The sequence below is a fragment of the Atractosteus spatula genome, chromosome 17 (genome assembly GCF_055471065.1).
Source record: "Atractosteus spatula isolate fAtrSpa1 chromosome 17, fAtrSpa1.hap1, whole genome shotgun sequence".
NCBI lineage: Eukaryota > Metazoa > Chordata > Actinopteri > Semionotiformes > Lepisosteidae > Atractosteus > Atractosteus spatula.
Genome location: NC_142722.1, coordinates 7305272 through 7323825, shown reverse-complemented (window position 1 = coordinate 7323825; position 18554 = coordinate 7305272). Strand labels below are relative to the sequence as shown.

Sequence of the window (18554 nt, the reverse complement as noted above, 5' to 3'; positions counted from 1 at the left end):
TCTAATTTCCTTTTGCATATTTTGCATTCTGTAATGTAATGTTCTCTTCATAGATGTGAAAGAGCAGTGTCAAAGATACAGTAAGTGGATACCTGGAGATGAAAGAGAAATAAAATCTCTTTATTTTACTCTTTAATGAGCAGAACTCTTTACTGGAAACTGTAATGTAGAATGCATGAAGTACGAAGATGCCATGTGAAAGAGAGTAGCATTACAGCACAAGCTCAGAGCTTTTAGATAAATATTTTTAGTCCTCAACTGTTCAATTTTCAATGGTTCTTCTGCTAGCTGAATAGAGATTACATTGACGATCCATGAAAGATGACTTCAAACTGAACTGTATTAATGGAAATTATATTTCTAGTGCCCCTCTTCATTTAATGCCCATACTAAAGTTTGCCTTAAATGTTATGGTGAATAAAGCTTCTTAAGGGAAAGGTGAATCTCACTTTCTCTGCCTAGAGAATCATTTCCCAAAAGACTGGTTGAAACAAATCTTAATCTCATCGTTTGTTTCTGACAGTTTATTCTACAGTAGGTGATATTGGGATTACTTGTTAGCTAATTTAGTCCCATTACAATCCCAGTGAGACGGCAATTGCTGTTTCAACATACAAACCCTCGCATTCTCAGAGACAGGTGTGAATTTATGGCTGAGTGGTGATCTGATTCATCTTCAAATAACTGGGTCATTGAAGTACAGCAAAGCAGTAAATTACAGCTGGACCTGTACAAAGAGTGTAAGGTTTCATAAAAGCATTTAAGAATAGCTTTAGCTGCATCAAAAAATATAAAATATAAATGTCTACACATTCTTTCTGTTATTTACTTTGGTTTGATAATAATCCAGTACTGTATATTTGAAACCTTCCTGAAGATCTGACATGTATTTTTGAGAGATACATTACTACAAAATATTAGATAAATGGGTTTGTTAACTAATATTTGAGTATGCTACTAGTATTTGTATGATACTTGTTTTCCCTATAGCCAGTTTAGGGATTACATTGTATTTCTTAGAACATGTGGCCTCAAAATCAATGATACTTGTACAGGACGAATGCCCTGTTCATGAAGCAGTATTTCAATGCAAAAATGATATTACTGGTCACCAGAGATGGGAAAGATTGCACTGGAAGAGTTATTGATCTAAACACTGCTATAACACACTGTGTGCACACTAATAGAGGCAAAAAATAAAAGCACAAAACACTTACAACAAATCAAACTCTTTCAGGAGGTACTGAAATTGCATTGGCATTTACATTTCACTTATGCAACTCCTTAAATCTTTTTTTAGTGGCATGCGATAAACAGAATGCCCCTGCTAAGGAACATCACTTTAAAAAAAAGAAAAGCTAGGGAAAATAATTCCGGTGGTATTGCTTTTTGAAGTATCTGGCTGCCACGCAGATTTTCAGATCAAGATTTGACACGAAGGTTCGAAACCCCACAGTATGTCATTGAAACACTGAAACAATGTCTGTCTGTTCTGTATATTTGTTATACAGTTATAAAGTTATGCTTCAGTCCTGTCATTTGTATTAGGCTCTTTCCCTCATGAATGTGTTTTTTAGCGGAAATAATGTTTTGAGACTTGTGCTTATGATCTAGATTTCCTGACAGCATTTTTGTTTCATAAACATCCATAAAATCCTGACTGCAGATGGTTAATTAGCCACATACTGTATAATCTGATTCTATAGTAAGCAAAATGGTTTGAAGAGCAATACCTCTTAATTTTATATCATATGAACATGGGTTAAAGCTGTTCCCACATTTTAAAGGGTTGTGTATGCAACCCTTTAAAAATGGTTTTGGAGAGCCATCATTAATTAGGCAGCTTTAATCATGTTATTAAATGTTTATGACTGCCCTGCAATCCAAAGTAGCATTTCCAGAGAAATTACATTGCTATATTGATTGCTGTGTTGGAATGAGTGAAGTTGGGAAATAAACCTCCAGTGAAATGGTTAGTTTTGCTTCTTAAATTTTACACTTTACCAGAGCCTTCCTTAACCCCCACCCCAAAATTCCACCCCTACAGCACTGAGGAGAAAGCTTTCTTGATGCCTTTTAAGATGTGTTTCTGCTCAATGTCAACTAAGGTTAATCAAAAAAAGGCTTAATGCACTTTCTCCACTTTGAAAATAGAACCTTACTGAGTGCATGTATGCTCGATCTGTAGTGTGACCATTTTATTGCAGTCTTGGATGTACAGTAGGATCACATTTGCAGTTATCCAAGTAAGACAGAAGGAGAACAAAACCAAACTGAAAATACTGATAAGTTCGTTCATTTTCAGGGCCCTACACTATCTTTTTCTTTGATGAAATTTGAAGTAAAGCACAATACTTTTGTTAAAAGACTGAATGAAATTTGCTTATTACTTAAGCTCTTACAAAACTGCTAGCTGCCTTAAATTGAACAATTTCAAGAGGGGTTGCTAAAGATTACCATCCTAACCCACATAACTGGCAGAAACCGAATAAACTTTCAGCAAACCTGAGTAATTTGACCAAATGATTTTGCTCATTGGCCAAACATTAAGCCAATACTGTGGTGTGCTAATATTGACAGGATTTCAGCTATCGAAGATTTCAGATATGTACAGTATATGTGTATTTATAATTAATGAAAGAGCCATCAAATCATCTTAATGTATCTCTAAAATGTATTTATGTCATTCAGTTAAATTCATTATATTTATAGAATATTTATCCATTCAGGGGAACCAAAAGTAATACACTGTAAGATCAGTCTTTAATAACTGAGCTGCAGTTTGCTGGCCACAACCAACAAAACATGCCCTACAGTATATCCAACCAAACAAACCTACTACCATTGTGCACCCAATTGACCCAAAAAAGCATAAAAAGCATTAAATACTAGCATTTTTGAGAAAATGCATGCTCTAAATATACTGGCAGTATATAATTTATTTTTAAATTCTCTCCATCATTTTTTATATTTTTGAATTACTGAACTTTAATAAATTACTATTAAGCAAAACAGATGAAAGTACAAACATATTTTGAGTTTGTCTTTATTTTTCATTATTTCAGCAGCTATACCTACTCCTTATTATCGAAATGTTTTTTTGTTCAGTACAAGCACTCCATGTACAGTATTAATTCTGAACCACAACAAAACTCCTAATAGTTAAAACTGCTTCTTTCTCCAAAGGTGAAAGCCTTTGTTAAGGTTTGGAATACTGTCCCCAAACTATTGACTTTGTAAAGTAGGCAACTACAGTATGTGAGATTGCCATTAACTCAGGCTAGAAGATGCTACTATACTATTATAAGATGACACAAACTGCCCTGTGCAAAGCATGTCAGTTGCCAACCCAGGCAGAGCATGTAAAGAATAAGGAAGAAGTAAAAATTTAATAACTTTTCCAGAAAGACCAATTGTTGTCTTTACTTTTCATTGGTTCATTGCTTTCTTCTATTTGTACATTGTAGTATTTCACCATGTGGTGGTCGAGAGCAGTATGTGCATATTTTTTGCATCAGTACTTTGTGATTAAATGCTCTGAGGACCCTGTGAATTGCAATATTGCAATTTGTATTTCAAGACATTCCCTACACTTGAACTACGTAAAAACAAAGCCCAACATTCTGTTGATTTATGCTCCTCTGTCCTGTTGCCACTGTTAGTTTGCAATGTTTTCTGTCCTTTAAAAATACCATCTAGTACCTCCTGCCTACATTAATTGTGATTTTACATTGTGTTCAATGTAGTGAAAATTCTACAACAAAACTGGAATTCACGGGTTATTGCATCTTTATTACTTGTGGGTAAATGCAATGTGCTCTGAACTTATGTAGGCTAATGTGTGTGCATCTCTGAAAACAAAGTTCTGAGCACAGGGATTGAATGTTAAACCCTGATTAAGCAATTTCAGCAAGCTTCAGATTCTGCAATCTTGAAAGACACAACAAGATACTGGGTCCCATCTGGTGCACTTTAATTCTGTCAGGACGATTTGTTGTCATGTCAAGATTTGTGATCATGATGCACTGAGTATTGTGGTATTAGCAATGGCTGTGTTTCAGTAATTGTTTAAAATTTCTTCAGAGGTCATATACTGTAACTGCTTTAGGAAAATAAGGAAGTATGCCGGTTTTTGATAGAAAATAAATATTCATTAAACCATTGTGTTAAGTGATTACAAATGACTTGTTACAGATTGAAAATATGTGAGAATGAATTCTGTTGTAGTATTTCTAATTTTATTCAAATGCAGTCACTTTATGTGACTATAAAGTACTGTATATTTTTAGCAGTGCATTTCAATATATAATCCTCAATCTCGTACAGTGTGCATCTACTGTTTTAGAGACAGTTGCATAAGTCAGACTTGTGATAGATGTTTTTATTTTCATGCAAGACCTTCTTTTGCAAGTGCAAAATCCTTGGTAAATAGTTTTAAAGAGTAATATAAGTATAGCTCATTATATGAAGTTCTTTTATTTGTTTTGCCATCACAAACGCAAGGTCACAGCTAAATAAGCTCTTTTACAGGTTGCAAATTACTCTTATAAGCAATCACTTCAACTAAACATCGTTGAACCACGGAGTGAAATATGAATAAAACAGACAGTCCTGACTTGCATCCATGATGATCTATTAATGTCTTATCACTGAAAACCTTCTAAGCCATTTCAGTTATCATAAAAACGAATCCTATATTTATGTTTATGAAGTACTCATGTTGTGAATGATTGCATCAAATGAAAATTAAGTAAAACTCAGATTTAGCCAGTCTTTTCAAGTAGATAAACATTTGAAAATTTGGATAAACAGGAAGCTTGCTTTATTTAAATTTGTCTCCCCTCTATTCCAAGCAGTGCTTATTAAATTGTAGGAGGTCATTTCTTCGTTAGAAATTTGCTTGAAGGCCTGGCTGTCCTTCAGAGTGTGGTTGCCAAAGTAGCACATGATATAAACACCATCACCAAATCCAAACCTACAAATAGTCAGTCACAGCATCTGTGAAAAAATATAAGTAAACACTTTGTGGTTGCATACCACTCAGGGGGAAGAAATGGCAAAGTTGTCTTTAGAATGGATTCCTTACAGAATATAGATTACAGTACGTGCAAAAAAAACAGAACACACAGTGACCCAAATTCTATACATTCAAAATATTTGACCTGACCCCAATCCAGGAAAAAATAAAATTAAAGACTGCACTTTAATGTCTACTTTTATGATTGTTGTTTATTGCACTACCAACTGGAGAAAAAATAAGTTCCTTTTATTCTTATCAGTATGCAGAAAATTATAAAAAATACATTTTATCATAGAGCTTTTGGCTGCATAAAATCTTTTATCTAGCCTTGTCGTAAAGTTGTGATTTGAGAAGTATATATTTAAGAGGGTGTTACCACTGCATAGGTTTTTTTCCACACAAGGTAATAGTAAATAGTAAACTTTTGTCTTGGTGTTGCTGGCTATGAACAGCTTCTTTAAACCAGATTGCAGGTAGGATCTCTAGAGACAATTTGTGAATACTGTAACCCTCCCATGAGATTACTCTCTTTCTTCTTCATTTCTCTTCTTCAGCTTTAGCTGAGCAGCATCGGAACAGAAGTTCTAAGAGGAATAATTTACTTACATACAACAGAAAGCTCCCCAAATTATTGAGAATTCTTTCAATATTCCCTAACGAAAGTGGGCTCCAATGTAAGGCTGCCCTACTTACTCCAACATTGGAGAGTCGTACTGTACTCAATTTGAATGATTATCTTGTATAAATCATTCAAAACTGGTCCAGCACCACTTTTGTTTTACACACTGTTGTGCTTTACAATATGTGTAAGTCAGGTAAAATAAAATTATTTAGTTTCAGGCTGTTAGGCCACAAAATGTGTTATTTTGTAAAGGGTGTGTTGAGTTTCTACAGGTACTGCGTCATAGTTCCAATAGTGTATTTTCAAATGCTTAACAGTGTCTTCAGGTTAAACCAATACAAGGGCACTAAGTCAGCAAAACCACAGTGCAAACTAATTGTAAAAAAATGTCTTCAGTAATAATTACATTATTGTTTATACTGTTTTTACAATCATTAGATCTCTGGTAAGATAAAGCACACTCTTTAAATAAATCAATCAATTAAATTAGACTCGTTAAATCAGTAAATGTTTGTGGTGACTCATGAAAAAAAATGAGAAATAGGATTTCATTCAGTTTTGATCGTGTCTTTTGACATTTGACATCAAAATTAAAAAGCACAATCTCTTTGGGAAAATAATGTCTGAAGAAAGGAGGGATTTCACTGCATGAACTGTTTATCTGTGCAAAAGTTAAGAGAGTGCAGAGTGAGTAGGTACTGTACACATGGTTGCCATAGGAATCTGGCAGCTGGTGCAGTTTGAAGGAAAGCCTGGCAGTCGAAAATGGATGTGCTGGAAGGCCAGTCTCAAAACCATGTTGCTATGAAAACCCACGAGCTGAGGAGAGTTATTACAGACCTGCAACAAATTCTATGGGTTCTAGAGAGATCACCTTCTTATTGTGGTGGTTCTGTTTGTGTGTGGATTAAACTGGAATTGGAATTCCAGAAGGATGTGACATTTTATTAAATGTTTTTTTTAAGTGATTTTTTATTTAAAAAGGGATTCTGTTAACGTATTCTCTGTACCCTGTTTCCATGGAGAGCAATGTTCCCTGTTTTCCAATGAGAGCAATACCCATTGCAAAGTGCATTTCCATTTTAACATATCCTCTAGTCCAGCTGTTATAAAATTCTTTACATCTCTTTTACCCAGGACTATAGGAAGGAGCAATTTCTTGTTTTCAGATTCACAGTGAGAGCTTGAGGTTTGCGTAACATCAAGCATGCACTGAAATAAACTGTTCCTCACTTCAGCATAGGGGTGCAGAATAGTTTGGGACCCTTCTTTGCTTTTTAACACCTGTAATGAAAGAACCACCTTCCAGGTGTATAGAGATTTTGGATGCTTTCTGGAAAGCATAAACAGTGTTATATTAAACAGTAAATGAGATTTCAAATATCTGTCTCGTGATCTCTGAAATAAAGGGGTTTATGTTCTCTGTGTCTTCACAGGTGCAAGCAAATGGCTTACCCTGATGACCTCCCTCAGATTTCTGTGGTCTTTATATTCGTAAATGAAGCCTTATCGGTGATCTTGCGATCTGTACACAGTGTGGTCAATCACACACCTGCACACCTGCTCAAAGAGATCATCCTTGTTGACGACAACAGTGATAGTGGTAAGAGGTATCATAAGTGCATTATGTACATACCCTCAATGAACTCTGATATTTTCTTTGTCATATCACAGCCTCTTAATATTATAGGCTCATACTGTATTACCTTCTGTGTGAACGTACATGCTGAGTTTGTAAATTATTTTACAGTGTTTCAGAATATATTGTTAAGGCAAATCAAATTAAAATGTGCATTGTATCAGTATTTTTTCTCTGAGCTATATACTGTATAATATATTATCGTGACACTCAGATAGACCTTGATAGATTAATGGCAAAGTGGGGACATCAATAATACCATGCCTTATGAAATTTCATCTTGGTAAATGTCTCACTTAATTTTTAATTTTACTGACTTAATGTGTAGCAATTTAATATTTAGTGCTGATTAAGGTAAAGGAGTGGAGTGATTCTTAGCTGTTAAGAGCTAAGAAATGAGAATTCCCCAATTCTGAAATAGATTTTTGACATCTAAATGTACACTTATGAATAAAAACATCATGGATATATAGTATTTTGAACAATATATGCTGCCAAGTAACCACATTATGGTAGCCGGTTATTTTATCGTATGTAATATAAATTATGCTTGGACAATGAAATTCATAACCTGACTAGGAAATCTTATGAACTAGAATTTTATGTTCCAAGTATTCTGAAGAGAGAATGTTTTTATCACAGTGTTTTAACAAAATGTGTTCTCTAAATTTCCCTTATTTTACTATCTAAATTTGTCTTTTAAATGTCAGAATTGAGCCAGAATTTATTTTGGAAAAAAAAGAAAACCTAGCAACCCTTAAGAGATAAATATTCTTAATACTCTTGATTAAAAAATTGATTTCATTGGAAAAATTAAAAATGCTTTTCAAAAAGTTCAGAGAAAAAACAAGCACCAAGCAGCATTCAGGCACCCTACCTTTTAACAATCTTGATAAAGGTTTCTATTAAAAAGAAAATCCATACAGTATGTGACAGACAGAATGACAGAACTCAATTGAAAAGAATAAATATGTCTGTTAATATAAGAATTTAAGAACTTGTTACTTAAGGTTACAAACAATAAAGAGGTCTTTCAACACATCTTGAGCCTAGAATCTCGGCTATTTAAAAAAAAGATATCGGGTTCAACAGCATAGCTGGGTAGCTTATTCCAAATACCACCAATCCACCTTTATACTGTTACTGCCACATTAAAAATATGCAAACAATTATGATTCATAACACATTCCTTACAGTGATCACTACATTAAATTATACTTTAAACTTTATAACTCTACAACTCTAGTGTGGCCCATTACAGTATATAAACCATCAGACAGCTTATGTGAACTTTTATTTTTGCCGTTTATCAAAAGGACAGGCATTAACCGAAGCAGCAAGGAAGGTTATTGCATATTTGCCTCTTGAATAGTGCCAGAGCATTCTATTCCCTTGAAAGTGGATTGACAGCTTTATTATTGTAACCTTGATCTAATTAGCAGATTGAATTTTCGTAGAATATAACTTGACCACATCGCTGTAATTTCACTCTTTTTGTCACCTTAATCAAACTGTCTCCAGTAATTTAACACAATTTGAGCCCTGGAGGATTATACTTAGACATGCTTAGGAGTTTAAAAATAGCACGCTTTTATTTAAATTTTTTTTAAAAAGCGAGAAAAAATTATGAGCTTAATCCTCCCGTGAACCTTTGTCTGTTATTTTCTGAGGGATAAAAAAAAAAAAACCTGAAGTTCCTGTTTTTGTCTACACATCTGGGAGAACTGTAGGCAACACATGGAGTTCTGAGCTCCCTAAGCCTTCCCAGATTTTAACAGTGACAATACACTGCATTCCAAAAGATAGCTGGAGTTCAATCAGTTGGTATTTACTCTGTCGGGTCCCTCCGGATCAGCTGAAAGGGAATGCAGAGCATGAATAACATCTTGAAAGGGAACTTGGAGTCAACATTGGCACATCAAACTCCCCAAAAGACCTTTTAAATGAGAGCCTTTTATAGCACTAACATGGCAGGCGGGATGGTAACCTTCTCCTTTTGTTCACCTTTAATGATCAGTGATGGTTACTTTGTGCTGATCTATATACTGTTCTTTTAATACGGAGCTATTAACATGCAGGGTCAGCAAGTTTGCCTTTTCTTTCTGTTTTTTTCCTCCTTTCCTAAAGGGAGTACGAAAGAACAGCAGACAGATTTTGATCTAGCTACTGTAATAGTTAGTTTTTTCCCTCCCGCAGTTCAGACTCGGGGTTATTCATTCTGGGTTTCTGAAACAAGATGCCCAAACACGCTTAGCTTGACACTGATAAAAAGAGAAAAGTGCTCATATTGCATTTCGATGCGGGTAATGGTATTTTCTGCATTTATTATGCAAAACTGGAACACAAATACACAGTGTTTCATTGATGTTATCTCAATAAAAGTTTAATGATCCCCTGTAATGAAATACTGTCTGAACAAAGATGAAAATAGAGTTTATTTAATTATACCAAATGAATTTTTTATATATGAAATAAACTACTTTTTAATGAATTTGATGAGTGGATGTTGGATTAAAATTCACATCTGTCAAACAACCAAGGTAGGTTAAACACTCGATCCTGATTCTATTTTGAAATAAGATATTTAAAATTTAAACTTACTTTTGCTTTCACGGTGAAGCAGTTTTGTTTTTGCTTGAGTCCTATTCTTTATTTGATATATTGTATACAGTATGAGCCTGACATTCTATGAGCAAGTGCAATGAAGTTTATAACTAAAAAAACAATCAACCACTCTCTCCCATGAAGAAAAATAATTTACTTAATACCTGCCAGTGGCTGAATCTCTGCAATTTTGTAAACTGATATTATGTCTCCTAATTTTAAGGACAGGAATTGAGATGGCTGGTTTATGCGTTTTGCCTAATTTTATGTCTTGTGAGGTTATTTCCTTAAAAAACCCATACTGTAACATCATTATATGTGATATATTCTTCAGCAATGTGTTGTTAGTGCTAATGAACATTTCATGAATTCAAACCTTGTATCCAGAAGAGGCCAGATAACAAGTGCACCAGGCATTATTAATGAATACCCACATACTAGTCACAGATATGACTTCAAGTTAAATATACAGTATGTGATGGACTGGAAAAAAAACTTTCACTAAATTTCATAACCTGATTCTAATGTGTAGTCTAAAATGTATATTACATGTACATTAGTATATTAGTAAAGACTTCATTCATGTACTGATGTATGTTTGATGAATGGGCATTTGTTTTTCTTAGTGTATCATGCTCTTGACTATATTGATAAGCAGGATATTTATCAGGATGTGAGTCTTTAACTGTTGTTCATATGAATGATTCAAGGACTAAAATTCATGTGTTTATGTGTGTACTTAAACCTGGGATATGTTTCAACTGCCCCTAGTTTTTCATCCAGTAATTCTAATTGTACTGTAATTGCATATATTAAGGTTCAACAAGGAAGAAAGCTCCACAGCCGAAACGTGTTTTCTTTCTTCTCTTTTCAGCATGGAATAAACTTATTACTTCCTATATTAAGGTTATGTTATGAAATTCTCTTTGTAAAAATGTTGGGTTAGGATGATCAAATGTCTTGTCACTTAAGCACGTCAGTCATATTTAATTATATTCTGTAAAGCTTATCATTTCCTGAGTAATCAGAAAAACTCTTACTTTGAACTTTTATTTTTAAGTCACACTTAAAAAAAAATCTTCATGCCAATTGCTTTTAGACTATGCCTCTAGACCAAGCAGCTATGTCAAATGACTGTAAAGTTTCGTTAGTGAAAAGTCCCATTCTGGACTTGAATTATAGGATAGCATAAGACAGAGGCATAAATGATATGTGGTATTACTGGCTTCTACTGATTTATGTTAACAATAGAAGCCAGATTTATGTTTCCTACAGCTAGAAGAAAAGTGCTACAAGCATTTTTCCCACAAAGCTAGATCATTTAGATACCTCCAGGGAATATTTCTGACATTGATCAATCTCTCACAACCATATGTCCCAGTCCAGAAACAGCTGTACAAGTTAAGTTCTTTGACAGTTTGTTCTTAAAAAAGGACACATACTTGCGAACTCATAATTGTGAAAGAACTTCATACGTTTTCTGGGTGCTTCTCTGGCATGTGATATCAGCCTACACAGTCCTGAAGACAGAGCGTTTGCTTGGCACTTGCTATCCAGGAAATAAAGCAAACCTGCATCTGGCCTCCAGTAGTGAAACCTTATTCATACTGTAGATCTTGTGATATTGGACCTTAACGACCATTCATGGCAATACTGTTGTAAAAATTGATATTTAAAGATCAGTAAAAACTGACATAAAAACTATCATATTAATAGCTTATGTCATTACTTGAGTCATTACATTACTCATAAGGTCGGATATGAAGATAGACTGCTTTTAAAAAGAGGAACAATCTGAAAGCATGTGCATATGTTTAGATATTTGGACTTCAGCTACTTACTGTACGTTTTGTATGTTAAAGTTCTTCCATATCACAGACAGTACATCTGCCATATTCCTGATTCAATAAAGATTTTTTTTTTGCTGTAGTGGAGTTAAAATTCAACCTCGACCAATATGTCAACAAAAGGTACCCAGGCCTGGTGAAGATTGTGCGCAACAGTAAGAGAGAAGGTCTAATCCGAGCCAGAATTCATGGATGGAAAGCAGCAACAGCACCCATTGTTGGGTTCTTTGATGCCCATGTGGAGTTTAACACAGCTTGGTGAGTAGCTCTTTAAACATTCAAAACTCTGTATGCACCGTCGACCTTCTGCAAAAATGTTTACGTATAAGCTTGTTTCCTGACTACAGGCTACATTCCAGCTTTACGAAACTCCAATTTACTGAACTGATACAGTATGTCAGCATTTTTATCAGGCTGATATCTCATCTCCTTTAAACAAAATAGGTATTGACAATTAATTTCACATTTCTTACAATAACTTACTTTCTTAAAAAAGTATGAGTGAATAAATAATGGTTGATGGGGATCCTTTGACTGGGAATAAAACTATGAAAATGGGGCAGAGATAATCACGAGGCATGGAAAATAAATATGGAAAAGAAAGAAGAAGGACAGAAAAGCATTATAAGGCCAGAGCTTTCTAGATTTTTTGCCCTTGGGGCCTAGCTTAAGAAGCTTAATGAAATAACTTCAGAGGGTCTCAACCCAATTTCTAGTTGACATCTATGCTTATCACAAAACAAGCAACACAACTGGCCTTAATCGACATTTAATTTGAGACTGTCAGTCTAGACAGTCCTTAAGACAGAGTGTTTGCCTGGCACTTGTAAAGCTGGCCAGGCAATAAGGCAAACCTGCATCTGGTTTCCTGAGAAACCTTAGGTCTTGTGGTATGTGATACACCTTAATGAGCATTCATGGCAATCCTTACTAACCTTCAGTGATCCTGTAATCTCCTTAGAATGGTGAGAAATGTTTCAGCATGTCTATGTCAGTGTTGGAAGGATTTGGGTTTGCATTTTGTAGTACTTTTCACTTTATACCCACAAAGTTCTGGAGGAAAAGCAAAGCTGCTTGCAACACAATGATAATAATGGTTTGTAATGTGAAAGCATTTGTTTTGCTTTCATATAATATGGGGTAAATACAATTAGGTGATGAATCATGGAGAAATCTGACCCTGCATTAGTTGTTGAGGGCATTTTCTACTTGAGGGTTTTTTTAACTTTGTCCATGAGCCCTGTAGTAAGACCAACGGACATTTCATGTGGCATCTGTCTCGATCATTACAATACTGTAGCATTGGTTACCAACCATGTGAAGAAGAAACAGAACTGCAGGTATCATTGGGAATAGATGAAGACTTGCGATTTGTAGTTCTGTGATGATAATTGATACCCCTGTGGTTCTCTCATCTGTTTGCCCATCTGCTGCTTTTCAAAAATGAATGTTTCTTCCTTCTTCTACTGACCCTTTCACCTCTACAAAATCTGTATTCATTGTTTCTGATGTTCAGTCAAATGCTCTTAGTAACTGAATATCTGAATTTCCTTTTGATCATTTTACCTACAGTACGTACAGTACAATCATGCAATGCCTTTTTTAATGCATCCACAGATAATTCTTAATAAAACTATCATTCTCCTAGATAGCCGAGGACTTTATTTGAAAGATGTGGCTAAAACCATACTCTGTAAGCGAGATATAATTTCTAGACTTTTATTTCAGATCCAAAGCAAAGGGAGAATGGAATCCCTGTGATAGAAACAAAAAGGTCACTTATACCTAGAAGCATTCATTCACCGCATTTTGAATTAAATCAAACTGACTTGCAAGTACAGCCAAGAACACTAAGCCAAAAGATTTTAGATGCAAAATTAAAGTGTTCTCTAGCTCCAGAAAATCCAAACGTTTTTTTTTTCAAGTTGCACAACTGATACAACTGCCTAATATCTTATACCTGAGCCCAAGTGATAGTACAGTATCTTGTACCTGAGGTATGTCACTAAACAACTACGGCAGGGATTTCCCAAGCAGTGGCACAAAATTGACTGAGAGCTGCCAGGATTGGGTGAACTACAGTTGGCCAGAGTCCACTCTCCTTGCCTTCCAACAGCTCCCTCCTTTCAGCTCGCAGTGCAGTGAGCGAGCACCACCTCACTCCTCCTGTCAATGCAAAGTTTTCAGCGGATGCTGTGGGACTCACGGTGTGAACAATAGCAGATGAGATTTCCAAGTGCAGGGGAAGACATTGCAGTGTTCCCCTCCCCTCTGTGTGAATGTGATGATGATTATTAATGCTATTAATATCGTAGCAGGTGCCCTATTCCAGGTTACCTTACAGTATGGAAGATTTACATAATGTGGGTATGGAAAAAAAATCATTTATGAAATGATGATAAGGGTAGCACAAACATACAGTAAGAAGTATAGTATACACATACAGGAGTATAGGTATATAAATACTACTGGCACGTATTCAATTTTTGCATTGAATAAGAGCAATTATCAATATCGCTCTCATAATTAAAAATAGTGCAATAGAGTGTGTTAGAGTCATTGAACATGTAGTTGAGAGCTGAGGGATCACAGGTACTGTCTGAAATGGATTAACAGGCTCTGGAAGTAGGAAAGTGGAGAGGGTGTACGGAAAGTCTGGTGGAATATGAATGGAGAGATAAACAATTGAAAACAGTCAGGAGGAGAGTGGTTGAGATATCAACAGATGAGAACTAGGTTTTTGAATTGGAAGCGATCAAATACGTGCAGCAATAGGGAGCCGGTGGAGAGACTAGAGACTGGAGCAGCATGACGAAAGCTAAGAAAAGAAAGGGAGATACAGAATTCTGAATTCTGTTGTACCGGGTGCATAGCACTGGCAGGGAGGAAGGCTAGGCAGTTAGAGTAATCATCTAGGTAGGATAGTACCAGAGCCTGGAGCAGAAGCTGGTGATGGGCAGGCAGAGTTACCCAAGATGGAGTGGCAAGGATGTGCCATTCCAGAACGGGTGGAGGTGGAATCAGAATTAAATGAGATGGAGAGGTCCACAGAAGGGAGTGAAGAATAAGGGAATAAGGAGATCGGACGTTGAGTGTAAGATGACAGGAGTGCATGCAGGGAGAGACAGAAAAAGTCATGGGAGGTTACAAGGATCATGGTGGTAAAGGCCTATCTTTGCGGCATAAGAAAAATAATTTGCAATTCCAAATCAGAATCAATTTCTTATTGATCAACATGCAAAAGTCAAGACATAAAAAGAAAATCAGTCATTCTGAAACATTGCAATTTGGCGGCACTCAATATACAGTGGTGTGAAAAAGTGTTTGCCCCCTTCCTGATTTCTTATTTTTTTGCATGTTTGTCACACTGAAATGTTTCAGATCATCAAACAAATTGAAATATTAGACAAAGATAACACAAGTAAACACAAAATGCAGTTTTTAAATGAAGGTTTTTATTATTAAGGGAAAAAAAAATCCAAACCTACATGGCCCTGTGTGAAAAAGTGATTGCCCCCCCTGTTAAAACATAAATCAACTGTGGTTTATCACATCTTTGGAAAGCTGAGTTCAATTTCTCTAGCCACACCCAGGCCTGATTACTGCCACACCTGTTCTCAATCAAGAAATCACTTAAATAGGACCTGCCTGACAAAGTGAAGTAGACCAAAAGATCCTCAAAAGCTAGACATCATGCTGCGATCCAAAGAAATTCAGGAACAAATGAGAAACAGAGTAATTGAGATTTATCAGTCTGGAAAAGGTTATAAAGCCATTTCTAAAGCTTTGGGACTCCAGCGAACCACAGTGAGAGCCATTATCCACAAATGGCGAAAACATGGAACAGTGGTGAACCTTCTCAGGAGTGGCCCGCCGACCAAAATTACCCCAAGAGCGCAGCGACGACTCATCCAAGAGGTCAGAAAAAGCCCCACAACAACATCCAAAGAACTGCAGGCTTCACTTGCCTCAGTTAAGGTCAGTATTCATGACTCCACCATAAGAAAGAGACTGGGCAAAAATGGCCTGCATGGCAGAGTTCCAAGACGAAAACCAGTGCTGAGCAAAAAGAACATAAAAGCTCGTCTCAGTTTTGCCAGAAAACATCTTGATGATCCCCAAGACGTTTGAGAAAATACTGACGAGACAAAAGTTGAACTTGTTAGAAGGTGTGTGTCCCATTACATCTGGCGTAAAAGTAACACAGCATTTCAGAAAAGGAACATCATACCAACAGTAAAATATGGTGGTGGTAGTGTGATGGTCTGGGGCTGTTTTGCTGCTTCAGGACCTGGAAGACTTGCTGTGGTAAATGGAACCATGAATTCTGCTGTCTACCAAAAAATCCTGAAGGAGAATGTCCGGCCATCTGTTCGTGACCTGAAGCTGAAGCGCAGTTGGGTTCTGTAGCAGGACAATGATCCAAAACACACCAGCAAGTCCACCTCTGAATGGCTTAAGAAAAACAAAATGAAGACTTTGGAGTGGCCTACTCAAAGTCCTGACCTGAATCCGATTCAGATGTTGTGGCATGACCTTAAAAAAGGGGTTAAGGCTCGAAAACCCTCCAATGTGGCTGAATTACAACAATTCTGCAAAGATGAGTGGGCCAAAATTCCTCCACAGCGCTGTAAAAGACTCATTGCCAGTTATCGCAAACGCTTGATTGCAGTTGTTGCTGCTAAGGGTGGCCCAACCAGTTATTAGGTTTAGGGGGCAATCACTTTTTTACACAGGGCCATGTAGGTTTGGATTTTTTTTTCCCTTAATAATAAAAACCTTCATTTAAAAACTGCATTTTGTGTTTACTTGTGTTATCTTTGTCTAATATTTCAATTTGTTTGATGATCTGAAACATTTCAGTGTGACAAACATGCAAAAAAATAAGAAATCAGGAAGGGGGCAAACACTTTTTCACACCACTGTATAGTACTCTTGGTGTTTCTGCAGCCTTTTAAACCAGCCTCACAGTTCAAGAATGAGAATTTCATCCTGTTGTTGTCATTTTGTCAGCAATAATTTTTCATGAATTACATGAGGTATAAATAATTCAAACAAGGAGGCTGAACAAATAAATGAACAAAGTCAAAAACTGCACCTGTATTTCCAGACCTGGTCCCACTTTGGCAAGAGAAATCACCAACCTACCAGAAAATGTAGACAGGCTTGATTTTTATATTTTAATTGATATGGGTTTTTTACATTAATGTGCTTTGTATGGATGGATAAAACACCAGATAAAAGGAATCTGTTGAATGGATTTATGAAAAATTAATCAGTGCAAGAGAAATATCAAGGCGATATTAAATTATATACTCTGACAGCTATTTGAGTTTGAGATAAAAAAACCAGTCCAGCTGTTGGCAGTGCTACAGTACGTAACAATTTTTGTTAATACAACCAAGGAGCTAGACAGACCTAAAAGAAATACATACTGTATGTTTTTGGCAACAATTTCTCCTAATGTTCTTTTGGAATTTGCAAGGAATGATATCACCACCTGGAGCTATTGTATTTAGTTTCTTTCTGAAATCAGAATTATGGTTGGGTCTTAAGTCATTCCCACAGTGTATTGTGGTTCTGCAGATCAAGAGACACCTTTCTGTGTGGAGATATGTACATTTGGCTTAAGGGGGAAGCACATGGCTTCCTTCTGATAAGAACGTGGCTTTGGTTGCTTCTGGGTACAGTAACCCTGTCTGCTCTTAAAGTGATCCACTGGAGCTTGGCTGGCTGTCTGCATGAAAAAGTAAAGCAGGCAAACAAGTAAAGAGAAAAAAATATAGTAGGCCATTTTGTGGGCCTAAGAAACATATATATTATCGTATGCATAAACCTTGAAGTCTTTCATGGGTATTGAAATATATATCTCACTAAAATGTATGTGAAAAGCAGTGTTTATAGCCTTAGCTTTTATGGCTGTTTCTCTAAGTGCTTATTTATGTGTGATTGCACTGCACTCTTCTGAGAAAACCCTACCAGGGTTTTCTGCAAGTGTTTCGGTGTTACTATTAACTCTTTAGTATTAGAGTCTTATTTTGCTGATGTTGTAACCTCTCCCAAGTTGAAAAACTACTTTGATTCGTTTTCATTTTTACAGTGCTGAGCTAAATGGTTTTGCATGTCTATTGTTGGTCATAGAACCTATGGAATGATGGTGTCACCTTGTTTATGAAAAGGGTGCTAAATTGCGAAAGAGTTTTGAAATGTGATGCTAATAGTTCAGTTGAACTTATGTTACATTGCATCTTGCATTATCCAAAGACAATGGATATTGTTAGTGAAAGTTTTAAGTTGTCAGAATTTGTTTTTGCTTTCATTCCTTGTGCTTAAATGCATATTCTTTTATAATGTTTCAATGTCAACACACCCTGTAATCTCAGATATCAGTACTCTTTGTAAGTGAAAAAGCATCACTGTTTTTATGATTTTCTTTCTTTTCCACCACAATGTGATGCATGATGTTGCAGCTTTGGTTAGATTATTAATGATTATTAAGTTCTAATCATATCCATGTATATTTTCCTATAATAATAGGAATCATGGGCTGTCTTGTATTTACTTTAGCTGCTGTGGAATAAAAATCAGATTTTATCCATGGTGTTATAATGAAATTTAGCCAATCTGTTTTGAAAGTACTAGTCCTTATGATGCACCTCATATATTATGCATTAAGCAACCCTGATTCTGTTCAGTTTATAATGTAGCTGATTTGTGGCCATCAATATGGTAACAAAAGCCAGAACTGACTTCATTGTGTTGAGGAAAACAAAAGTCCAGGGAATAAAAACTATACATGGCAACATGTCAGGCAAATAGGAA

General features: G+C 35.9%; 1 protein-coding gene across 1 annotated transcript in view; it reads left to right on the top strand.

Annotated features, from left to right (window-relative positions):
- Positions 1 to 18554, top strand: part of galnt9 (polypeptide N-acetylgalactosaminyltransferase 9) — a 151380-nt gene that overhangs the window by 18969 nt on the left and 113857 nt on the right. Inside the window, exons 3-4 of the mRNA XM_088935714.1 lie at positions 7079 to 7245; positions 11816 to 11990. Of these exons, the coding sequence (XP_088791840.1) occupies positions 7079 to 7245; positions 11816 to 11990 (342 nt within the window). The remainder of the gene's footprint in view (positions 1 to 7078; positions 7246 to 11815; positions 11991 to 18554) is intronic.